Source organism: Odocoileus virginianus, chromosome 4 (assembly GCF_023699985.2).
Source record: "Odocoileus virginianus isolate 20LAN1187 ecotype Illinois chromosome 4, Ovbor_1.2, whole genome shotgun sequence".
Lineage (NCBI taxonomy): Eukaryota > Metazoa > Chordata > Mammalia > Artiodactyla > Cervidae > Odocoileus > Odocoileus virginianus.
Genome location: NC_069677.1, coordinates 25,674,273 through 25,699,963, shown reverse-complemented (window position 1 = coordinate 25,699,963; position 25,691 = coordinate 25,674,273). Strand labels below are relative to the sequence as shown.

General features: G+C 41.7%; 2 protein-coding genes across 13 annotated transcripts in view; one reads left to right on the top strand and one right to left on the bottom strand.

The window, feature by feature from the left end:
- The window catches only part of MCF2L2 (MCF.2 cell line derived transforming sequence-like 2), a 269,424-nt gene that overhangs the window by 141,209 nt on the left and 102,524 nt on the right, over positions 1–25,691 (bottom strand). For 4 of the 5 annotated variants that reach the window (XM_070466335.1, XM_020879915.2, XM_070466334.1 and 1 more), the window contains 6 exons: positions 21,586–21,710; positions 20,860–20,974; positions 20,569–20,607; positions 20,139–20,258; positions 12,000–12,191; positions 9,442–9,633 (listed from right to left, as the gene is read on the bottom strand). In XM_070466335.1, the coding sequence (XP_070322436.1) occupies positions 9,442–9,633; positions 12,000–12,191; positions 20,139–20,258; positions 20,569–20,607; positions 20,860–20,974; positions 21,586–21,710 (783 nt within the window). The remainder of the gene's footprint in view (positions 1–9,441; positions 9,634–11,999; positions 12,192–20,138; positions 20,259–20,568; positions 20,608–20,859; positions 20,975–21,585; positions 21,711–25,691) is intronic. The other variant, XM_020879919.2, reaches the window with a different exon arrangement.
- B3GNT5 (UDP-GlcNAc:betaGal beta-1,3-N-acetylglucosaminyltransferase 5) overlaps positions 1–25,691 on the top strand; it is a 77,430-nt gene that overhangs the window by 48,716 nt on the left and 3,023 nt on the right. For 5 of the 8 annotated variants that reach the window (XR_011487275.1, XR_011487277.1, XR_002311310.2 and 2 more), the window contains 2 exons: positions 12,073–12,236; positions 23,593–23,674. Coding sequence is in view for 1 of the 8 variants with exons in the window: in XM_070466339.1 (XP_070322440.1) it covers positions 18,382–18,422; positions 23,593–23,674 (123 nt within the window). In the remaining 7 variants the exon portion in view is untranslated. Of the gene's footprint in view, positions 1–12,072; positions 12,237–12,540; positions 18,423–21,922; positions 22,026–23,211; positions 23,342–23,592; positions 23,675–25,691 lie in introns of all 8 variants that reach the window. The other 3 variants (XR_011487280.1, XR_011487279.1, XM_070466339.1) reach the window with 3 other exon arrangements.

The following is a 25,691-nucleotide window of genomic DNA, read 5'->3' as shown; positions in this document are numbered from 1 at the left end:
AGCATCAAATTTTCGGCCCTCAGCTTTCTTCACAGTCCAACTCTCACATCCATACATGACCACTGGAAAAACCATAGCCTTGACTAGATGGAACTTTGTTGGCAAAGTAATGTGTCTGCTTTTTAATATGCTATCTAGGTTGGTCATAACTTTCCTTCCAAGGAGTAAGCGTCTTAATTTAATGGCTGCAATCACCATCTGCAGTGATTTTGGAGCCCCAAAAAATAAAGTCTGACACTATTTCCACTGTTTCCCCATCTACTTCCCATGAAGTGATGGGACTGGATGCCATAATCTTAGTTTTCTGAATGTTGAGTTTTAAACCAACTTTCTCACTCTCCTCTTTCACTTTCATCAAGAGGCTCTTTAGTTCCTCTTCACTTTCTGCCATAAGGGTGGTGTCATCTGCATATCTGAGGTTATTGATATTTCTCCCAGCAACCTTGATTCCAGCTTGTGATTCATCCAGCCCAGCATTTCTCATGATGTACTCTGCATATAAGTTAAATAAGCAGGGAGACAATATATAAGCTTGGCGTACTCCTTTTCCTATTTGGAAACAGTCAGTTGTTCCATGTCCAGTTCTAACTGTTGCTTCCTGACCTGCATATAGGTTTCTCAAGAGGCAGGTCAGGTGGTCTGGTATTCCCATTCTCTTTCAGAATTTTCCACAGTTTATTGTGATCCACCCAGTCAAAGGCTTTGGCATAATCAGTAAAGCAGAAATAGCTAATTTTCTGGAACTCTTTTGCTTTTTTGATGATCCAGCGGATGTTGCCAATTTGATCTCTGGTTCCTCTGCCTTTTCTAAATCCAGCTTGAACATCTGAAAGTTCATGGTTCACGTATTGCTAAAGCTTGGCTTAGAGAATTTTGAGCATTACTTTGCTAGCCTGTGAGATGAGTGCAATTGTGTGGTAGTTTGAGCATTCTTTGGCTTTGCCTTTCTTTGGGGTTGGAATGAAAACTGACCTTTTCCAGTCCTGTGGCCACTGCTGGGTTTTTCAAATTTGCTGGCATATTGAGTACAGCACCTTCACAGCATCACCTTTCAGGATTTGAAATAACTCAACTGGAATCCCATCACCTCCACTAGCTTTGTTCACAGTGATGCTTCCTAAGGCCCACTTGACTTGGCATTCCAGGATGTCTGGCTCTAGGTGAGTGATCACACCATCGTGATTATCTGGGTCATAAAGATCTTTTTTGTATAGATTTTCTGTGTATTCTTGCCACCTCTTCTTAATATCTTCTGCTTCTGTTAGGTTCATACCATTTCTGTCCTTTATGGAACCCATCTTTGCATGGAATGTTCCCTTGGCATCTCTAATTTTCTTGAAGAGATCTCTAGTCTTTCCCATTCTGTTGTTTTCCTCTTTCTTTGCACTGATCACTGAGGAAGGCTTCCTTATCTCTCTTTGCTATTCTTTGGAACTCTGCATTCAAATGGGAATATCTTTACTTTTCTCCTTTGCTTTTCACTTCTCTTCTTTTCACAGCTATTTCAGTCACTCAGTTGTGTACAATTCTTTGCCACCCCATGGACTGCAGCAGGCCAGGCTTCCCTATCAACATCAGCAACCCCCAGAGCTTACTCAAACTCATGTCCATTGAGTCGGTGATGACATCCAACCATCTCATCCTCTGTCATCCCCTTCTCCTCCTACCTTCAACCTTTCCCAGCATCAAGGTCTTTTCAAATGAGTCAGTTCTTCACATTAGGTGGCCAAATTACTGGAGTTTCAGCTTCAGCATCAGTCCTTCCAATAAATATTCAGGACTGATTTCTTTTAGGATAGACTAGTTGGATCTCCTTGCTGTCCAAGGGACTCTCAAGAGTCTTCTCCAACACCACAGTTCAAAAGCATCAATTCTTTGGTGCTCAGCTTTATTTATAGTCCCACTTTCACATCCATCCATGACTACAGGAAAAATCAAAGCTTTGACTAGACAGACCTTGGTTGGAAGTGTAATGTCTCTGCTTTTTAATATGCTATCTAGGTTGGTCATAACTTTCCTTCCAAGGAGCAAGTGTCTTTTAATTTCTGGCTGCAGTCACCATCTCCAGTGATTTTGGAGCCCAAAAAAATAAAGTCTGCCACTGTTTCCACTGTTTCCCCATCTATTTCCCATGAAGTGATGGGACTAGATGCCATATCTTAGTATGCTGCATGTTGAGTTTTAAGCCAACTTTCTCACTCTCCTCTTTCACTTTCATCAAGAGGCTCTTTAGTTCTTCGCTTTCTGTCATAAGGGTGGTATCATCTGCATATCTGAGGTTACTGATATTTCTCCCAGCAATCTTGATTCCAATTTGTGCTTCATCTAGTCCAGAATTTCTCATGATGTACTCTGCATATAAGTTAAATAAACAGGGTGACAATATACAGACTTGACATACTCTTTTCCCGATTTGGAACCAGTCTGTTGTTCCATGTCTAGTTCTAACTGTTGCTTCCTCACCTGCATATACATTTCTCAGGAGACAGGTCAGGTGGTCTGGTATTCCCATTTCTCAAAGAATTTTCCACAGTTTGTTGTGATCCACACAGTCAAAGGCTTTGGGGTAGTCAATAAAGCAGAAATAGCTAATTTTCTGGAACTCTCTCGCTTTTTCAATGATCCAACATAAGTTGGCAATTTGGTCTCTGGTTCCTCTGCCTTTTCTAAATCCACCTTGAACATCTGGAAGTTCACGGTTCACATATTGTTGAAGCCTGGCTTGGAGAATTTTGAGCAGTATTTTGCTAGCCTGTGAGATGAGTGCAATTGTGTGGTAGTTTGAGCATTCTTTGGCATAGTCTTTCTTTGGGATTGGAATGAAAACTGACTTTTCCAGTCCTGTGGCCACTGCTGAGTTTTCCAAATTTGCTGGCATATTGAGTGCAGCACGTTCACAGCATCATCTTTTAGGATTTGAAATAGCTCAACTGGAATCCCATCACCTCCACTAGCTTTGTTCATAGTGATGCTTCCTAAGGCCCACTTGACTTCGCATTCCAGGATGTCTGACTCTAGGTGAGTGATCACACCACCGTGATTATCTGGGTCATGAAAATCTTTTTTGTATAGATTTTCTGTGTATTCTTGCCACCTCTTCTTAATATCTGCTGCTTCTGTTAGGTCCATATCATTTCTGTCCTTTATTGTGCCCATCTTTACATGGAACATTCCCTTGATATCTCTAATTTTCTTGAAGAGATCTCTAGTCTTTCCCATTCTGTTGTTTCCCTCTATTTCTTTGCACTGATCACTGAGGAAGGCTTTCTTATTTCTCCTTGCTATTCTTTGGAACTCTGCATTCAAATGGGTGTATCTTTCCTTTTCTCCTTTGCCTTTCGATTCTCTTCTTTTCACAGCTATTTGTAAGGCCTCCTCAGATGCCATTTGGCCTTTTTGCATTTCTTTTTCTTGGGGATGGTCTTGATCCCTGCCTCCTGTACAATGTCACAAACTGTCCATAGTTCTTCAAGCACTGTGTGTATCAGATATAATCCCTTGAATCTATATCTCACTTCCACTGTATAATCGTAAGGGATTTGATTCATGTCATACCTGAATGGTCTGGTGGTTTTCCCTACTTTTTTCAATTTAGGTCTGAATTTGGCAATAACGATTTCATGATCTGAGTCACAGTCAGCTTCCGGTCTTGTTTTTGCTGACTGTGTAGAGCTTCTCCATCTTTGGCTGCAAAGAATATAATCTATATAATTTTGGGAATGACCATCTGTTGATGTCCATGTGTAGAATCTTCTCTTATGTTGTATATAGTTAAAGCTATGGTTTTTCTAGTAGTCATGAGAGTTGGACCATAATGAAGGCTGAGTGCCAGAGAATTAATGCTTTCAAATTGTGGTGTTGGAGAAGACTTTTGAGAGTCCCTTGGACAGCAAGGAGATCAAACCAGTCAATCCTAAAGGAAATCAACCCTGAATATTCCATTGGAAGGACTGATGCTGAAACTGAAACTCAAGTACTTTGGCCACCTGATGTGAAGAACTGACTCATTTGAAAAGACCCTGATGCTGGGAAAGATTGTCATTTCCTCCTCCAGAGGATCTTTCTGACCCAGGGATTAAATCCACATCTCCTGCATCTCCTGCATTGCAGGCAAATTATTTACCACTGAGCCACTGGGAAGCTTCCCATTAAATCTGTTAATATTTGCTTTATAGATTTAGGTTTTCCTATACTAGGTGCATATATGTTAATAAGAGTTATACACCTTATATATTCTTGTATTGATCCCTTTATCATTAAATAATACCCTTCTTTGTCCTTTGTTATAGACTTTGTTTTAAAGTCCATTTTGTCTGATATTACTACCTTCTCTTTTTTGCTGTTTCCACTTGTACAAAATATCTTTTTCCATCCTCTCACTTTCAGTCTGTGTATCTTTAGCTCTGAAGTGAGTCTCTTGTAAGTCACATATAGAGAGGTACTCTTTTTTAATTGAATCAGCCATTCTATGTCTTATGACTGGAGAATTTAGTCCCCTATATATAAAGTAATTATTGATAGTTTTGTATTTACTGCCATTTTGTTACTTGTTTTCTGGTTTTTGTAGTTGTTCTCTGTCCTTTCCCTCTTTTAGTTTCTTAACTTGTGGTTTCATAATTTTGTTTAGTGGAATGCTTGTGTTCCTTTCTCTCTGATTTTTGTATGTCTGTTGTAGCTTTTGATTTGTGGTTACTATGGGGTTCATATATGTTGATTTATAACTATATTTATTTGTTTCAAACTGGTACTCATTTAAATTAAAACACATTCTAAAAGAGCTACACTTTTTTACTGCCCCTTCCTCGTGTTTTATGTTTTTGATGTGTATTTTACATCTTCATGTGTATCCCTTCACTGTTCACTGTAGTTATGTTTAGTTTTATGACTTTTTATCTTTCAATCTTCCTACCAGCTTAGTTAAGTGGTTCATCCACAGCCTTCACTACATATTTGCTTTTACTATTGGAATTTTTCCTTTCATATAGATTCTTACTTCCTATAGCCTTTTCTTTCCACTTTGGATCATCTCTTTTAACATTTATTTAGTATTGATGAACTCTTTTAGTTTTTACTCATCTAATAAGTTATTTCTCATTCAATTCTAAAAGATAATCTTACTGTGTAGAGTAACATACACTGTAGGTTTTTTTCTTTCAGCATTTTAAATATATCATGGCCACTCAATCTGGACTGCAAAGTTTCTGCAGAAAAATCAGCTGATAGCCTTATGGGGGTTCCCTTGTATATAACGGTTTTTCCCCCCTCTTGTTGCCTTTAGGATTTTCTTTATCTTCAACTTTTGTCACTTTAATTATACCTTAATGTGGGTCTCTTTGGGTTCATCTGGTGTGGGCTGCTCTGTGCTTCTTGTACCTGGTTATCTGTTTCCTTCCTCAGGTTTGGGAAGTTTTCAGCTATAATTTCATCAAATACATTTTTGACTCCTCTGTCTCTCTCTCTCTCTCTTTTCCTTCTGGGGCCTCTATAATGCAAATGCTGGTATGTTTAATGTTGTTCCACGGGTCCCTTAATCTATTCTCATTTTTAAAATTTGTTTTCTTTCTGCTATTCTGATTGGGTGGTTTCCATTATTCTGTCTTCCAGACCACTTGTGTATTCTTCTTTTTCACCTGGTATGCTGTTAATCCCTTCTAGTGTGTTTTTCATTTCAGTTATTGTATTCTTAAGTTCTGACTGGTTCTTTTTTTATGCTTTTTAGTTCCTTGTTAATATTTCCACTGTGTTCACCTATTCTTTTCCTTAGTTCAGTTAGCATTCTTATTACTAATGCTCTGAACTATTCATCTGGTAAATTATTTATCTCTGTTTATCTCTGTTTCATTAGTTGTTTTTTTCAGGTTTTTTTTTTCCTTGTTCTTTCATTTGAAACAACTTTTACTTTCTTTTTATTCTGCTTAACTTTTTCTGTCTTTATGAAATTAGGTGAAACAGTTCTCTATCCTGGTCTTGAAGGGGGGTCCTTGTATGGGAGCATCCCTAAATAGTCTGCATGTGCCCAGTGGCTTTGGTGGGAGAGCTGGATCTGACATGAGCACAAGTCATATCTTTCCTCAGGGTACGCTGGCAGCTAGCACCTTGGTAGGTTATGGACTGGAGATGGAGGGATTGAAGCCAGAGCCAGGTGTGACTCAGATTTCCCCTCAGCTCAGTGGCCATTACTGCCCTGTTGGGTGAGGGGTCTGGTCTCAGATTGCTAGAACAGAGGCCCTGAGAGTTGGGTCTGAGGTGGTTCTATTCTGTGTGCTCTCCTCCTTTCCCCAGAATTGGTAACTTTGCCCCAGAGGGAAGCAGTGCTGGAACAAGAGGGGTCAGAGTGGGTACCTGGGGTGGACTGGGGTGTGTGCTGGAGTGGTCCCAGCACATAAGTCAGAATTCAGACCACTCTGGATCTGCCTGCTCCATGAGCACCAGTAATGGCTGCCCTCACCCCAGTTTGGGTGCTGTGCAGGTCTGAGCCAGCTCCCCAAACCCCCAAAACAGTACTCTTCCAAAAGCTGTGGCAGCTCTTGCCCTAGTGTCAAGCTGCACCACAGAGAGCGAGAGCAGCCAAGTGAGCACTTAGCTTGGGCTGAATCAGTCATTGGTGCAGTCACAGGAAACTAGCTAGAATCCTGGGAAATTTCAATGTGCTTCATCCACCTTGTTCCCAGGAGTTTTCAAACCAACTAAGGGAACACTTCTTCCCTGTGTCAGACCCCAGGGCTGGGGTGCCCATATGTGGTTCAAACTGCTCACTCCCTAAAAGGCCTATGTAATCCCCGTCCTTTTTTGTGTCCCCTCCCAGGGGTATGGTCCTGACCTAATTCCATGTGGATCTTTCTTACAGCTTTGGTTGTATAAGTGTCTTTCTGCCAGTCTCATTTGTTTTCAGGGAGAATTGTTCCACGTGTAGATGTAATCTTGATGTGTTTTTTGGGAGAGGTGAACTTTGTATCCCCTTACTCTGCCATCTTGATATCCCTCTCTAGGATCATTTTGTATATTTCCTTTCCCAGTCCTAGATATGGCCATTTCTCTAAGAAGCCCAGTTCTCTTTTACTGGAGAATGGTATGAGAAACTAAGATCTCAGAGGTGAGTGTGCTCACCCACTCAGAGGTGGGTGGGGTCTTGTTTCGATGCCTGGAACCAACTGTCCACCTAAGGAGATACATGTATCTAAATCAATGTGTGTGTATGCATATAATGAGGATCATTTCTATGTCTATAGAATACCCATTTTGACAACCAAGTCATTACTCCTCAGTGGATAAAACTCTCTGACAGAATAGGATATCTGAACATTAACATCTAGAATTTTACTCCAAACCAAAAGAAGAAAAAGATGGGTTTGGGGGACTTGGAGCATCCATTCTGGGTTTTTAAAATAAATTTCTCTTCCGGTCTCCTCCCTCCTTCCTCCATGTTTCTGCCTATTTCCCAGAAGTGGCTTATTAAGCTTTATTCATTTTCTGGTTGGAGATGTGGTTATAAAGCTTGCCAGTGTTGGCCAAAATGGCAACTGTGGCCACAAGTCTGCCTGGTTGACCTGATAAACTTGTTTGTGCAGCTAATGGATGTGGAGCTAAATGAGACTGTTTTGCTTTGGGAATACAATCTGAGGCTACCAAATCCTGGGTCTATTATATAGCACAGACACTAGATGCACCTTCTCTTTGTCCTCTCTGCAGGGAAGTAGAAGGGTCCCTGTGTTAGGAAAAGGGGACCAGCCTAACTACACCCAACACCACTTCAAGATCACATCTTAACACCAAAACCCACCAGGAGGAGTCAAAGAAAGACTATCACTGAGGCACAGCCCCACACCCAGCTGCTCTCACTGTACCCGGTCCACTCTGCCACCTGCCTGCCCATTTGTTCCACAAACGTGGACTGTAAGATACTAGGCACAGGCTAGGCACAGGAATACAGAGGTGGATGAGGCTCTTGCCTCACTGCAGCTACCAGTATAATAAACAACACAGACATTAAAAATAAATAACTAGAATGCAGTTTGCTATGTATCATTTTGGAGCAAAGGATCTTAGCCTGGATCCATGGATATCCTTCAAGGTGTTCCCTTAAAATTAATCATAAAAGTTATACATACTGGGCATTCCTTGTTTGCTCCCCCATTACATCTTCTCTATAATGCTCTGTGTCCCAGGAAGCTGACCTCTACTGTCTCCATCAGATGGGCTCACTAGCGGCCCATGGGCTTTTAGTTGGATTTGGCCAGTGAGATGTACCACTAGGAAATCTGAGAGGGAGAGAAAAGTAGGGCTATAGATTTCCCCACCAGTGGCAGCATTCCTCTGCCCAATGCCACAGCTCTTACTGGCTATCTCTATTACAGTCACACCTATAGTGCTTCTTGAGTTCGCCTTTGTCTTTCAGGCTTAGTGATGGTAACTGTTCCCTGCTTCTTGCTAGTCCAGAGTGCTTCACCATCCGTGTTGGGTTTCCTAAATTCTGCCCATATCTTTGTAAACAGTACCTACATCAAGTTCCATTCAATCATTCTGAGAGTACAGAACCCTAAAAATATATGTATCAGATTCTCAAAAAGGTCCATGACTCAAAAGAGGTTAAAAAAAGCCCCTTCAGCAGAAGTACATACAAGGTGATATGGCTCTAAAAGGAAAGTGTACTATCTATAATTCTGTTGGCTTCACAAGTGCTCCTCTCGAGATGCAAATCTGATCCAGTTATTCCCCTACTTAAATCCTTGAGTGGTTCTCAGAATAAAGACCAAACTCCTCCATATGCCCCACAAAGCCCCACCTCATCTACCCCTCTCTAATCTCACCCCAAACACTCATTGTGTTCTGTACTCCAGCTGTTCTGAATTTGGGGTTCTGAACTTGTGTCAGGCTCCCTTTAGCCCTGAAACCTTGCACATGCTGATCCTTCAATCTGGAAAGCCTCTCCCATCTTCTCTGTTCATTTTCTGGGCCTTGGCTCAAGTGAATCTTCCCATGGAACTTTCCTGACCCTCAGTCCAGGTCAAGTTTCTCTGTTACATACCCAGTAGAACCCTGAATACATCCTCCAAAGCACTTATATTAGTTTGCAATACATTTTTGTGTTTTGTATTTGATATTTATTCATGTCAGCCTCTCCCGTACATAAACTGTAAGTTCATTGAAGGATGGAACCACATCTATTTCTGCTCATAATTGTGTCCTCAGCCTTCAGCACAGAGCATGATATGTCAGAGATGCTCATAAGTATTTGCAGAGAAATGAATGACTGAAAGTTATTTGAATCAAGCCATGAAGGGTCAGTTTTCCAGGAAGCACAAACCAGGAGTCTAAGGCCACCTGAGAGCTCAAAAACTGGTTAATCTGCTCAGTACATCCAACATAAATTTTCTTAGGCAACATGCAATGTCCCCCCACACCCCTTTCCCAACCATGGATCAAATAACTCAGAAAAATTACCTTTATATCAAGAGTGAGCATCAGCTCATACTGGTTGTAAAAGTCCTTGGAACTGGGCAACTGGTACTCCTTCGCTGTGCCCAGGAATGTCTCAATGTCATTCAAAGCAATGTCAACGCCCTCTCGGGACTGGCACTTGTCTACAGCTTGGGAAGCCAAGAGGTAGATTCCTGCTTCACACCACTGGCTGACCTTTTGGAAAGAAACACAGTGCTCTGTGCAGTTAGCCTGCCCACAGCTCAGCCACCACTATCCTCAGGAGGTCTAAGCTCATATGGGGTCCACAAGGATTCTGAGACAATAGGCAATTGTCATGGGATACCATGTCATCCTGTATCAAGTTTAGAGGTCCAGCCACTGTAAATATAACCATGAGGTGGACAAGCCCAAATCAATTTTATATCTACACACTTTTCAGGAAAGCCACTTAATCAAAAAAAATCACAAACATTCTTATCCACTGACAGTAATAGCCACATCTCTAAGAGGAGAGAGTTGAGTTATTTCTATGTTTGGTCTAACCATAGAAAAATACAACCAATGGCTTTTTGGGTCTAACCTCTAGGCCACTTTTGTTGCATCTTAATTGGTTACAAGAACACAGAGTGAAAAATGAGGCTTCAGACCTGGGCCCTCCATTCCCTCTGGACAGAGGGAATATCTCTTTTAACAAGAATAACATTTTCCTCTGTCCACGTTTCTATTTGTCTTTCCAAGGGAAGAATCTAAGGATGCAAAACTCTTGACTCAGAACAGCAGTACTTAAACTTTCCAGAATGTTGGGATGAAATCACATAGGTAAAGAATTCTAACAATTCAGTTTTTAAAAAACTTAAACAGAAAGACAGGGGCCCTTGTGCTGTCTGAATATTTATATGAAAAGAAGCTGCCCTTGCAAGTACATCTGCATTACCATTTACTGTGTTTCCTAAAGGGCTGTGTAAAATAACTGTACAGAGAAAAAAAGATCCAAAGGGAGCTCCAAAGTAGTTATCTCTAAGTGTGTATAGGCAACATAAGTCTGCCTTGACTTTTCCCCTAAATTACCTACACTGAATGTGTACTACTTTTAGAATAACAAAGAAATCATGTAAAGATATATTAAAATGAATGATTCCCACTGTGTGGGGATAAGGAGGGGAGTGGAATGTAAGTAGTGTCCATGAATAACTGTTTTCCTCCTCCTGATATTTTTGGACTTTCAAAATAATATGAAATTATGCTTTATACATACTGTAAAAACTTTCTCTTTAAAATCATGCCTATATCTGCAGAAAACACTAGGATGGGGTCTTCTGCAGAGTCACAGCAGCTACTTGTTCTCACACACACACACACACACACCTCGACAGATAGCATTAGGCTATTACGTCTGGAGCAGAAATGGAGTGAGGGAAACAGCAGCTCGCTAGCCTTGCTGAGAGCACAGCACACAGTGCAGGCTGTACTCCAGGCCCTTCTGAGCCACTTGCTTCTGGAGCAGCTGTATTTCCTTGACACTAAAATCCCTTTGGCAATGGGATGATGTAAACAGCCTGGGCGGGTGCTCCCAGCTATCAGAGAGAAACAAATGTGGGAATGGAGCATGCTGACTCATGGTATGAGCCCTGTGTTGGCTGGAACAGCTGACAGGGAAGGCTCCAGAAGTCACGGCCCCTGCTGACTGGCCACCTGCCTCAGAGATCACCGCTGAAGGGTAGCGGGGTGTGGGGGGAGGCACCCCCTGCCCATGAGTACTCTGCATACAGAGTTGCAGTTTTGGAATTTGGCCATCCTGACCTCAAATCTGCAATCCCCTAATTACCCCGTGTGTGGTTTGGGGCAACCTTTTATTCCAGGATTCCTCAGTGTTGTCTAGGTACCACCTGCATCAAATCACCTGGACACTTGATGAAAATACTGATTTCTGGGCACCATCCCAGACTTACTGAACCAGAGTCTCCAGGGTGGTCCATAAGGAAATCTGCAATTATAGCATACTCACCTTATGTACTAAATGCTGTGACTCATTGACCCATTCAACTATGTTGAATATCAGTTTCTATCTCTTAAATGAGGCCATTATTATCTTCCTCACAGGTTATATTAAGGATTAGATAGATGATGCAATTATGCCCCTGGTAGGAACATAGTAGGTGCTCAATATATGGTTGGAGTGTATAATGGTCATTATTACTTAGGTTTCTTTAAAAGGATTCACAATCTGATGTCTTTAATGAGGAGAAGCACTTTGCAAGTATAATGCTTGGTTCTCTGTACACTTGATGGGGCATCAAGAAGGGCCAGGCCAGGTCAAAACACACTTTAAGTCTGAGTCCACACAGAAGACATGGATTTTTTTTTCATTCAAATGGGATGTGGTGGATGGCTAGGGCATTTTTCACCTTCAATACTTCTATAACTTCAGATTGGTACAGTTTTTAATGTCTCTTGAGTGCTGTTCCACATGAAACACTTTATCTTCTGAACAATAATGAGGGGTAGGGAGGGCAAATATGATTAAGACTGCTTCACAGGACATTTTGCATACATCATGGTCATGGCTTAGTTTTGCTCACCTTGTCCAACCTTCTATGCAACTCCAAGGACTTTTCTAATATGTCATGTTTCTTTTTGTTTTCATTGATGAAGTCATCACAAAGGTGCCTGAGCTCCGCACACCTGGGTCTGATGGAGTCCACTGCATAATGGTGGCTTTGGATAAGCTGGTCCCCAATTACTGCAAGCAGCTGGGCCTTTTCCAAGAACTCCTGCAAAGTGAACATCCACAGCCAAGCATCAGAAGCTGAGTCATGGTGAGGCTGGGATTTGCCTGGCACTGTGTGTTTCAAATCTGGGTAGAGGCTAGGGAGATGGTGATCAGGTTTTAGGCTGAGCGCATGGGAAAGCACTGGGGTGGGTCAAGGTCCCCAGGAGGTCTAGCCTAGTCCAGGGTCATCTGCACTCTGAAGAAGAGTAAGTCATTCATTCAGATATTTGTTGAGTTCTGGGTTAGGCACTGAGGATATAGCATTAACAAGCTAGGATTTTTTAGTTCAGTGGAGAACTCAGATACTAAATGAATTATACAAATAATTAACTTACTACAACTGTGATAAGTTCCAGCGCAGAAGAGCATGAAGTGTTACACTGGACAGAATTGGAGACTGAATTATCCTGTCAACTGAATGGGAAAGGAAAAGGGATAGACATGTTGCCCCGAGAAGAGAGGAGAGTGAATTGAAGTTGAGACAATGTTAAAGATCTGGTTTGGGCAATCCTATGGAGAGATCCTGAGACTTAAGAAATATGTTTGTCTAAGCTGTTTCTTGCAGCCCTCAAGGTCCCTGTCTGCTCTCGACGCATCTGCTCAGCAACCGCATCTCCTACCTCTTTCTGCACAGCTTGTTTTGTTCTAACCACATGTGCCGTGTTTTCCTGTTTTTAATTTATTCATCATATATTATTGAGGCAGAAGTTAGCACAGCAGCCTGAGACTGTCATCCTTAGAAAGGTCTGTTTGCAAGGCTGGTCCTTGGCTAGCACTTAGGAAAGTCAGGAGTGTTCCTATCATCCTTAATTAGAATGACTCAAGGGACTTCCCTGAGTCAACTCGAGGTACAGTGGATAAGAATCTGACTGCCAGTGCAGGAGGCATGGGTTCAGTCCCTGGTCTGAGAAGATTCCACATGCCGTGGAGCAACTAAGCCCAGGTGACACAACTACTGAGTCTGTGCTCTAGAACCCTCAAGCTGCAACTACTGAGCCTGCATGCCTAGCGCCTGTGCTCCATAAGAGAAGCCACTTCAATGAGAAGCCTGTGCACTGCAATGAAGACCCAGAACAGCATCCCCCCCCAAATTTTTTTTTTTTAAAAGAATGACTCATGATACCTAAACTGTTTGTGCAAAGAGTATGTTTTATGTTGAAGACCTGCTTTCTTCTGAGTCTGGAATTCTGGTTTATGCCAGGCAGAGGCCACCAACATGACACAAGAGTCAAAACCTAAAGTGAGGGACAACCATGCAGCACTTGGCAGAAAGATGGGAGCATGTTTGACATGTTCAGGCAGCAGGAGGAAGCCACTGGGGCTGCAGCAGAGAAAGCAGGGAGGAAAGGATGATTAGAGAGGAAAGAAGAGGGTCTGACCAGGGAGGGCCTTGCTGCCATTGTGGGTGCTTTATCTCTTACTCATTATGACATGGGGTGTACTGGAGGGTTTTGAGGAGAGGATCTTATTCATATTTTTTAAAGGATTGCTTCAGCTGTGGTGTCAAAAATGGCAGAGAATAGGGAAAGCAAGGAGACCAGTTACAGTGCAACTGCAGTAATCCAGATGAGCAACCAACTAGCTGCTATCTCGGCACCCTTCCCTGGGATGTTCTTCCCAGGTCAAAGCTCTTAGCCAACCTCCCAGGCCCGCTCCCTCACTCTGTTTTCATTTTTTAAAACCATTCACCTCTATCTTAAAGTATTTTCTTTCTTTACTTTAATATATGATTCCTTCTTCTTCCACCAATGCCCACCATTACATAAGCTTCCTGAGATCACTTAGCAGGCATCCCATAAATATCTGGCCAATAAGATAAAAGAACAAATGAACCAATGAACTAGGGGATGCAGTGATCTGCTTGGCTGGAATTGTGTGAATGACACTGACCTGAGTCAAGACAGAGGACTGCCATATCCTCAAAGGCCTCAGGACAGAAGGCCTACTCACACCCTCACCGACCGTGTTGGGCATCCAAGCTGCCGCATTTGCCCTGGTTTAGCTTTTCATAGTAACACAAGGAATCATGATGACCCCAGATGATGACAATGTGACACTCTATTAATTTACAGTGGTCAGGATGGCTGCTATCCAAAAGTCTACAAGCAATAAATGCTGGAGAGGGTGTGGAGAAAAGGGATTTCAACAATTTTAAAGCCCCTGCTTCCTACCCAGTCAATCATTCACCAAGTCCCACAGAACACACCTCCTTCTTAATACCTTTAGAACTCTGAGCCCTTCCCTACCACCTCCTTGTCACTGTGTGTGCAGACCTTGGTGCTTTCTGACTGGGATAGCTGGTCTCCTTGATTTCCTTTAAACTCTCCTTCAAGTCATGCTCTACACTGCTGATGAAGCAGCGATTCTCTCATGATGTCTATTCATGTCTATATCACTTCAGAGCCTCAGATCCTTTCCTGGCTCCCTACCATCTTCAGGAGGAAGTTCAAACTCCTGAGGAATGCACAGAAGGTCTTTCACTACCCGGTTCACACCCGTGCCTCCTCCTTGTTCACTTGTCACCCTGTCCTCTGCTGTAACTGGACTAATGACTCCTTTGCAGTTCTCCCAACAGTCAGATGATTTTGAGCATCCATACCTTCTCTACATACTCTTTCTGCCTAGAAAGCCCCATCCTTCCCTCATCAACCCTCCCCTTACCTCCTCACCCCTACCCACGTACCCACACTACTCTGGAACTAACTCCAAACCACCCTTCAGAGTTCATCTACTTCAGGAAACTTTCTCTGACTCCACCATTTTATACTGATGCCCCTCCTCTGTGCTCCCATAACACTCTATGCCTTTTTCAACCAGAACATGAACTTGACTGTGTTGTGATCAGCTATCTACTGCCTGAATTATCCCACAGACACTTGGCATGCACCAGCTCTTTTTCAGCTGCTCTTTAAGAGTACATAGCACATATTGGGTACTTAAGAACAAATAACTGTTGTGCAAAACAAAGGATTATTGTTTGGGGATAATGATATGGGAATAAAATGATATGAATCAAGCAGGGTTATTTAGAAGAACTTATTTAAAACAGTGCACTTATTTAAAACAGCAAAGGACCAGATTGGACACCATCACTCAAAGAAGGTTACAACGCTAATCCCCTGGGCAGTGATTTTGGACTGTTTTGCCCATTCCTGTGTCCAGAGCTCAGAGCAGTATGTGGCATGGTAGGAAATCAATAAATATTTACAGGATGAATATAAGAAGTAGAACTGCTCAACCACTGAAGATTGAACCTAGGAAACATTCTACAGCCCAGAATTTTCCCCACCACCTCTGTGATATCAATAAAAACATTCACTGAGAGCTTACCATATGCTAAGTACTGTTCTAAATGTTTACATTAACTATTCCTTTAACTCTTCACAATAAACCTTTAATGTAGGGGGGTGTTTTACAAAAGAGGAGTGGAGACACAATGGACCAAGGTGACCCAGGTAGGAAAGAGAAGAGCCAGGCTTCAAACTCAAGCAGTCTGGCTCCAGAATCTAGCTGCGGCCAACACACACAGAGAAAAATGGCTGTGCTTGTCCTGCCCGAGCTCAGAGACCTCATTTGGTTGATTGAACCTGTCTGACTTTAGCCAAATATAGAAGCAGGAAAACTTGGCCAGGAAATCTCTGTTGACTTTTTTTTCTAAGTCCAGCACCTAATTTATTAAGAATAGTGCAAGTTTTCTGGGCCCAGGGAACTTTACCAATGAATGCTCCCCAGGCGTCCTGTGGTGGTCACAGCTGCCCCGGATTTGGCAAGCTGCATCACACCTTCAGAACTGTTCTTAAAATGCTTGTAATGTTGGAGGAAAGATGTGAGTAATAGGTCCAAATAGATTTGAGGAAGAGATCCATAAATACAACAAATAAGTCAATACCAGATGGCTGGAAAATAACTGAAATGAATGGATATTATTAATAGCTTCTAAGCTCTGACCACCTACTACGTTCCAGGCACTCACTAAGTCCTTACTATACATCAGGTTAGTTCATCTTCCCAGGGACTCCTGTGAGGTAGGAATCATTATTATCCACTTTATAGATGAGAGGATACATCCAGAAAGGCTAAGAAACTTGACCAGTGTCACACAGTTGGTGGTTGTTAGAGCCGAGATTTGAATCCAGTTCCATCTAACTCCAAGGCCTGTGTCTTACCACCTTCCAGTTCACATGGTCTCCCCACACGTGCTAGAATAATGGCTGTACAGCCATGACTATCAAATTCTTTAGTTGCCTGCAAAGAACTCTACTGCAAAACCTCCAAATTGCAGCTTGTTTTTCAGTCTATACAGCTTCTGCTCAAGGTAATCAGGGAACAAAACCTCCAAAGTAAAAAATGAAATAATAAGAAAGAAGTAGCTGAAATCCAGTGCTCTGATCATAAGTCTGCCTGGCATCTTTCAGATGCTGAAAATTTCAGAAGGCTGGATAGTCAAGTTGCAGCTTGTAATTCAAATCCTTTAATATAATAACAAGTCCTCATACCCCCCACCCACCAAAGACTCTACTGCTATAATGGAAGATGGGCATGTCTACTGTAGAAGTAAATGGTGAAGAAGGGGTGATGCTGCCATATAGGGAACCCAGAACAGATCCACAGATAGTAACAGCAGAGGAGTGGAGTGCATGCATGGGGAAATGAGCCAGGTGAAACAAGAAAGGCAGAAAGTTAATGGTTGTTGGAACTAAGCTGTAGACACATGGGAGTCCCTTGTACTAGCCAATCTACTTTTCTGTGTGCTTGAAAATTTCCACTACAAAAAAAAGTCATGTAGCTCTTCCAGCTACATTATATCTCTCATGTAGCCCTTCCAGTTACATTATATCTCTAGGTTAATGATCTGCCTTCTTGGACATAGTAGGGTAACTCCTGGCCTCTAGCCCTGGAGGGAGATGTCAAGGCTTAAAAAGTGTTGGGTCTCACTGTTTTGTCTGGATCCATTCCTTGCTGGCCCATTACCAAAGGCCTGAGCATGCCTCACAGCCAAAAGCCTATAGGAAGTTCTGCTTTAAAGAAGTGAAGGGGACTGAAACCATCGCTTCTAAGAATGAGAGCTGAGCACCCAAAAGACAATTAAACCCTCAAATCAGAACAGGGTAAAAGAGCAGGTTCAATTAATATGCAAGAGAATCTGGTTAGAGAGTTGACTCAGAGGTAACCTGTGAGGATGATACCACTACACAGAATAAGGAACCTGGCAACAACCCAGAGATCAGTGTGTGGTTATGCTTCAAAAGAAGCTGACCCCAAGTGCTGAGAAAAGACAAACCTCAAGCAGATTTTGGTAGATTCTATCCAAACATCACGACTCTTTCCTTTAACAATTTACAGGACAAAGAGATTAGCCAAGCTCATATCACTTGAAGAAACAATTCCACTTAGAAATCTGAGTGAAGATATGTTTAAAAGTCCTGATTACGGTTAGATGGCTTTGTTTGGATCACTCAAAGGCAAATGGAAAGGTCTACTGCATTCTTTAGAAAACAAGTAAAAAGCCAGGGTAAACAAGGAACAGAATGGGTAAAACCAGTGTGGACTCTGTGGGTCAACTGCAGTGGGTGCATCCAGCCGGTTCAGGAATGTTGCCCAAGAAAGATGTCCTGTGACCACAAGTTTCACCCCTACCCAGAGTCAGCGATTTTTAAAGTATGTCCAAAGATCACAAGTCTAAGGAGGTGGGCAGAAGAGAGAATGTGAATGCAGTCATGCAGAGATCCACGCTCAGTACTTAAAACACAACCCAGAGAACAGTCTAACAGCTTTCCATTCCACCGAGAATAAAATCTAATCCTCACCACCAGTGCTCCCACCTGTTCTTTCCTAGCTCACCACAGTCCAGCCACACTACTGGGACTCCCAACCTTGTTTCCACCTCAAGACCTTTGTCCTTGCAGCTTCTCTGCCTTGACTGCTATTTCCTAAATCTTTGCATGGCTATCTAGATCTCAGATCAAAGGTCTGAGAGGCCTTTCCTACCTACTAAAGTAGCACCCCCCACTCACTTTCTCTCATGTCCTGTAATTTTCCCCATCTCATTTGTCACGATCTGACGTTGATTTATCTGATTACTGTTCACTTGTCTGTCTCTCCCCAGTAGAACACAACTTGTGTGAAAATAGGGTCTTGACTGTCTGGTTCACCACGATAGTCACAGAATCTAGGACAAGGAAAACCCAGTGATGAATGAATACCTTCCTATCAGATCAGCAGCTACCTTTGTGTATGTATTTATATATAAAACTATATTTTTCAAACCAAAAATGAAGGCACTGGGATTGATGAGGCATATTTTTCCTAAAATATGAATGTACATAAATGAAAATACATAGTATCCACATTTAATAAGGAGTTCACTTGAAAAAAACTAAAATTACATAAAATTGAGACTCTGAGACTGAGTATCTTGGAGACTCTGAGAGACACAGATATCACATACACGAAATTCAGCTTTTTTTCACCATTTAATAAACATTCCTCATAACTCATGCCTTTAGCACTAAAGTGATTAGCTGTCAACGACCATGGATAACAGGGGTGCTCACGAGGGAAGGGTGGGACTGCTGAGTGAGAGTCTGCGGGCACAGGTGGGCCTGTGTGCTCAAGCACTGCAAAAGCACTTTCAGCTCAGAACTCACAACTGATAGCTCTTAGAGCCAGAGTGGCCTTGCCTTACATTTGTTACCATTTTTTAGGGAATATCCCCACTGGCTCAGCAGTAAAGAATCTGCCCACCAACGTAGGAGGTGCAGGTTCAATCCCTGGGTCAGGAAGATCCCCTGAAGGAGGAAATGGCACCTATTCCAGTATTCTTGCCTGGAAAATTCCATGGACAGAGAAGCCTGGCAGGCTACAGTCCATGGGGTCACCAAGAGTCAGAAACAACTTAGCAACCAAACAACAGCAAATGTCTCTAACAATAATGTGAATGTCAAACGCTTAACTTTAATGTGCATGTCAAACCCCTGGAGATCTTATTAAAATGCAGATTTTGATTCTGAGGCGGGGCCTGAGATTTCCCCATATTTCTAATAAGTTCTCACTGAGGTGACATTGATGCTGCTGGCCAGAGGATCACACTTTGAGAAGTCAACCTCTGGTACAATGAAATTACCATCTACCATAATCTAGAGGAAGGATGCCTCCAGATTAGCTCAGAATGGAAATGGCAACCATAGAAGACTTAGTTCCCAAGAGACAAAAAAGGGACCCTAATTAAAGAAAAGCAGAGAGGAACTTCTCTGGTAAGAAATGACTGGTCTTTCTTAATTTGTAACAAGCCAAATCTGTAGAGATTGAAGATAGACCCACTCCTAAGTGCTGATCTGTGTACAGATCTGGGAAACTGTTTAACTTGGGGATGAGAATTTGAGGCATTTATTTCTTTACATGTCTGATATTTACAACTCTTTGAGCATGAGAAAGGAGAAAGCTTTACCAGTTCTGTGTAGCAACAGAACTAATGTGGACCAATTTCCCCTTTTTCACCATCTTGCTTATTATAAAACTAGTTGGTTTTTTTTTTTTCTGGTTTCTCCTTTTAAAGTTTCCCCTCCTTACCACCAAGCCCGCCTCCATATCCGGCAGTGGGTAACACACCCAATGTGACCTTACTTCCTGCTATTCCTCTCTAGCCTTGTCACTGAATGAATGGGCAGGGCCACCTGGAACTCTCACCCCACCTAAGCCTCCAGCCTCAACTGGGTGCTCGGGCAGCCTTAACAGAACTCCGTACTGCCTGCATTATTCCTCATAGTTGTTAACGTGCATAATTCCCTGGGGACCTGGAGGTGGGAGTGGGGTCACTAAAAAGTCAGTATTTGGCCAATCCTGTGTCTTTTGGCAACCTTCTAACAATTAATGAGTGGCCATGATCTGTCACCATCCACAGGGACCTTCTTCCCAGTCCACAAAAATGGAAAAAAACAAACAAACAAACCTGGCCTTCTCCTTCCAGTTTTTTGTGTTCCTTAAGAAGTTGTTCCACATGCACCACATTGTCTCCGATGTCTGAAAACTCTGCCTGCTCCGCCAACAAGTTGTCCAGGGCTAGCTTAACCTACAAGACATTTTAGAAAGCCCAGAAATAAGCCAATGGACATCCTATCTACAAGTATAGGCTTGTTATACTCTAGACAACTTGAAAATCCAAAAACGATTCAGGATATGTGCATATCTATATAGACTTTTTTTAAACAGCTCATCAGCTTTCAGATTAAACTGGGGGTACTGAAATGCCTTAATAAATACCTCGTAAATGTGATGAATGGCTGAAGAATAAATTCAAAATGCAAATAATAATGTTAAAAGCATATCATCTAATCCCCAATTAAAGTAAATGAATTATGTTAAAAAAAAAAAAAACACACCTGGGGGTGCTGAGACAATGTATAGATGGAATGTTGAAGCTACGCTGAAACAAAAAGGAAGGTAAACCATCACTGAAATATCATGTGGGAAAATGGGATTCTGGTACATTGCTACCCCCACTAAAAAGGTGAGAAGAGGAATCAAAGACATATGGAAAGGACTGGACTAGGAAGAAGATGTGGAGCCTGATACCCAGAGTTCAAGGGGAAAAAGAGAACCAGAAGTCACTGAACTATGCACTCCCCTAACAGAACCCTAAAAGGAAGTTTTATTAAACAAGAAAATAACACCTCACAAAAATTGTGTTCAAAGTGCTGTAGTTGTAGGTATTGATTAAGCTTCAAGTGATGCTCAGACCAGAACTGACTAAAGGCTTTTTCTGTTTCATCCAACTGAACTAATAACCTGTCAAGAAAGAACAAGAAAAGACATGTGATTAGCGTTCATTTCCATAGGCTCATGCAGATAACACCCATGTTTTCAGTCAGGGTTACTAATTGTGATGATCTCCTCACACTGAAGTCTGTGTCACCTATGACTTTCTCGTGGTTCAGCTGGTTCCCCTATTTTCCATTTTCAATCAGGATACCCTCAGCGCTAGGCAGAAACCTCAGATGCATCTGCCATGCTTTAAAATGTGCCCCAGGTAACCTTTAAAATGTGCTCCAGGTAATCTTACCTTTCTGCCTATTTCTTTCTACCTAAGAAGACAGGTGTGCAAACAGAGCACCTAACCAAACAGTTTTTTGGCAATGAAGGCTCAGTAAATACTACCATATTCCTTGACATCCTGGGATGAAAGCAGATCATAGGAGGAGGGAATGGCTTTCTCATAAAAAGATCTCTGTAGATGGATGCCAGAAGGACACTATGGTTTTTCCTTTGTTGTCTCAAATATTCTTCCTTGACCCCACCAAGACCCATTGGCAGCTGTTCCAATCTGTTTTTGGTTGTTTCACATCATCTGGTTCTATGTATTCTCTCCAGAAAAAGCAGATACCACCCTTCTCACTCACCTTTCCACGGTAGCTACATTCTCAACTTCATTGAGACTGAGTTTGCTGGTGGGACTTTTGGTTGCTGGTTCTTGCATGCATGACAGCAATGTGGCCCCTTGCTTTCCAAGTAATTTCAGCTCATCCTAGAGAAAGGAGAATATAGTCTCTCTGAGAAGGAATTCAAAGCAAATTCTAGGTAGACTTCAGATGAGTGCAGTACAGTGGTGCATGTGTGCATTCTAAGTTGCCACAGTCTGACTCTTTGTGACCCTACGAACTATAGCCCACCAGGATCCTCTGTCCCTGGGATTCTCCAGGCAAGAATAATGGAGTGGGGTGCCATTGCCTCCTCCAGGGGATCTTCCTAATCCAGGGATCGAACCCGAGTCTCTTATGTCTCCTGCATTGGCAGTCGGGTTCTTTACCACTAGCACCACCTGGGAAGCCTGAGTACAATGGTAAGTATATTTTTATTATATTATTATATTTAGCAAATTAAGTGCTAAGTAGAAGTCAAGCTATAGCTTTTTAAATTGATTAACTTGCTCCTAATAAATAATACAAACACATGATACAAAATTCAAAATATATAAAAGAGTACATATTGAAAAGGGGCTTCCAAGGTGGTGCTAATGGTAGAGAACCTGCCTGTCAATGCAGGAGACATAAGAGATGCATGTTCCATCCCTGAGTCGGGAAGATCCCTTGGAGGAGGGCATGACAACCGACTCTAGTATTCATGCCTAGAGAGTCCCATGGACAGAGGAACCTGGCGGGCGATAGTCCATGGCATCGCAAGAGTCAGACATGACTAAAGTGACTTAGCATGCGCACATGCACATATTGAAACACCAAGTGTTATATCCACAGCCCATCCACGTTCCCACTCCAAAAGCAACAACTCTTAAATTTTGTGCATATCTCAAGTTACTATAAATTTAAAATAATTAGTTAATAAAATCTGTTTTTTAATCCAAGATAGTGGTCAGAAATAAGAAAATGACAGATATCAAATGTTAAGTGATGGAAGATGCCATACAGTTAACCATGAAAAAAACTTCATCTGGTCTCATCAATAAATACCTGCTAGTCCTGCCCCTAACCCAAAGTGTGGCCTTGTTCAACTATCAAAGTACAGAGGAGAGGAGCAGCAATTTCAGTTTGACATGGGAAGATTCATATTTCCAAGTCAATTTTATTCTCAATAAGTCTCTGTGGGGACTTAGGGCATTGCAACTGAGGAAGATGTCAGGTTATCTCCTTCCAAATCCAGTGGCTCTAGTCCTCTGCTTGCATAGTGCAGGTGATCTCTCAGTGCCCTGATCATTACATTTAAGGTAGGCCAAAAGGGATGGACTATGGCCTAGAATTTTGCGGCTGTGAATTTGGGGTTTGGTTCATGGATCACTCAAGATGCTGGTTTGGTATGCCCTAAAGGTAAGAACAGGCCCATAATTACCAAGCAATCTCCTCGATGCACACAAACATTAAATCTCTTCCTGCAGGCCAGCCACCACCAACCTCACTGATGCAGAGCACATTCATTCCCCGTGGAAGGGTTTTATACTCTCTTACTCCAGTCACACAGAAATCCAAGCCCTCTCGACCTTATACCTTTGCTCCTTGTCCCCCATCTCATCTCAGGATTCAACCCTGGGAAGGCCTCCACTACCTACAGCCAGCCTCAAACTTGTCCTAAGATCTGGGCTGATGACAGATTTGACTCCTCTGATCACAATTCTCTGGACAGACCCTGTGGCTCTGTCCTCTCCAGGTAATGCCCCAAGTCGGCCACCTGGCTGGTATTCCTGCCTGGGAACTGGACATAACCCTTCTTTTCCACTCTCAGGTATCAGTCCTCATTTCTTATCTCATCAGTGCTCATTAAATATTTGTAGGTTGGATGAATTAAAAATAGTCTAAAGAAATTAGGTTGCAGATGGATTAAAAACAAGATATGATGGGGGGAAAAAAAGCAGTCATTAGTAAATGCTCTTAGCTTTTCCCTTCTCCTTCTCCCTATAGAAAAGCTTCAATAGGGTTACCAAAATCTGCCATAAACATGGAGGGAAAGACTGAGGAACTATGGTACTTGGACAGCATAAAGGTAAGTTGCCCAAACCCAAAATGGAGTTTGTCCTTGTTCACAGTGGTGACAATTCAAAATATTTAATACCTATATAGAGCAGCCCACTGACAAATCAACACAGGAGTCAGATACAACCTAATGATTGATGATTGTTGCCCTAGTCATTTATTTCATTAGGGTTTTCTAACTCTGTTATTTGTTTACATTTATTAGCTGTTTCCTGTAAAAAAAAGAGAGAGAGAGAGAGAGAGAGAGAGAGAGACTTTTCATGTTTTAAACTTTAAAATTTTGAAATGAAAACAGACTTACAAAGAATTCCCATATATTTTTTCATCCCTATTCACCAACTGTTCACATTTTGTCACATTTGCTTTCTCTCTCCTTCCCTCTATTCCTTCTTTTCTCCCTGTCCCATAGATTGTTTCTAAACCATCTAACGTCATTCACCGATATCGTGCACCTTTTGCCCTAAGAGCATGACTCTTAAATACCCACAATAGTAAAAAAAAATCTAGATGTTTAACACTGATACAATATCTAATATGCAAATTTCATATTCAGATTTCCCCTGTTGTCCCAGTAACATCCCTTATAAAATTCCTTTTTCTATAATCCAGGGTCCAATCTAGACTTGAACACTGTATTTAATTGTCATATCTCTTTAGTCTTTAATCAGGACCAGTTCTTTGGCCTTTTATTCTTTTAATCACTCACATTTTAAAAGAGTATGGGCCACTAGATAAGTTTTCTATTATTTGGGGGGTTATTATTACATACTCAAATTTTTTTATTTTTTACTATGTTAGTCAATTGTAGTCATTATTGTTTTTGATGGTTAAAGTGTCCAACTTTGGTCATTGTGAGCCCCTCTTTGAGCTGGTTCTCCCTTTTTGATTGAGCCTCGATTAATCTTTTGGACCTTTCTAGGTTCTTGGCAAAACAAAATATTCCAGGTCCTTCTTGTATTTTCCTTTCTTGTCTTTTATATTTTCCTATTTCTCCAAGGAGTCTTGCATTCTTTTGATAGAAAGTGATATTTATAAATCAAGATCTGAGTGCTAGCTGGCATATGCATTGTTACTAGGGTGTCTTTGCTTCCAGGTTCTTTTGAGTGGACAAAGCTAGGAAACATGTTTTCAAAAACCATCAGATTATATAGGTATTTTAAATTCCAAATAAAATTAACATTATTATTTGGATTTCCTGCAAACAAAATAGAGTCAAATTTACAATGCCAGCACAGTTGTCCCTTGGTATCCACAGGGGATTGGTTCCAGGACCCGCCTCAGATACCAAAATCTGCAGATGCTCAAGTCCCTTATATAAAATGGTATGATATTTGCATATAACATACAGACATCTTCCTGCATATTTAAGTCATCTCTAGATTACTTATAATACCTAATAGAATGTAAATGCTATGTAAGTCATTTCCAGGTGCAAGAAAATTTCCATTTTTCACTTTTAGAAATTTTCTGGAATTTTTTTAAAGTATTTTCAATCCACAGTAGTTTGAATCCTTGGATTAAGAACCATGAATACAGCAGTCAGACTGCATAGCCATCCTAGTAGGTATATCATTGCAGTTTTAATTTTCATTTCTCTACTGACTAATGATATTGCAGATGTCTTCACGTGCTTTGTGCTCAGTCGCTCAGTTGTGTCTGACTTGTGATTCCATGGACTGTGGTCCACCAGGCTGCTTAGTCTGTGGGATTTCCCAGGCAAGAATACTGGAGTGGGTTGCCACTTCTTTCTCCAGGGAATCTTCCCAATCCAGGGATTGAATCTGTGTCTCCTGCATCTCCTGCACTGGCAAGCAGATTCTTAATCACTGAGCCACCTGGGAATTAATAAGTCATTTATATACCTTCTTTGGATATATGTGTGCATGCTAAGTAACTTTAGTTGTGTTTGACTCTTTGCAACCCACGTCTATTCAAATCCTTTGCCCATTTTTATTTTTTAATTTTTACTTATTTTTTGTTTGGCACTGCTGTGGCTTGCAGGATCTTAGTTCCCAGATCAGGGATTG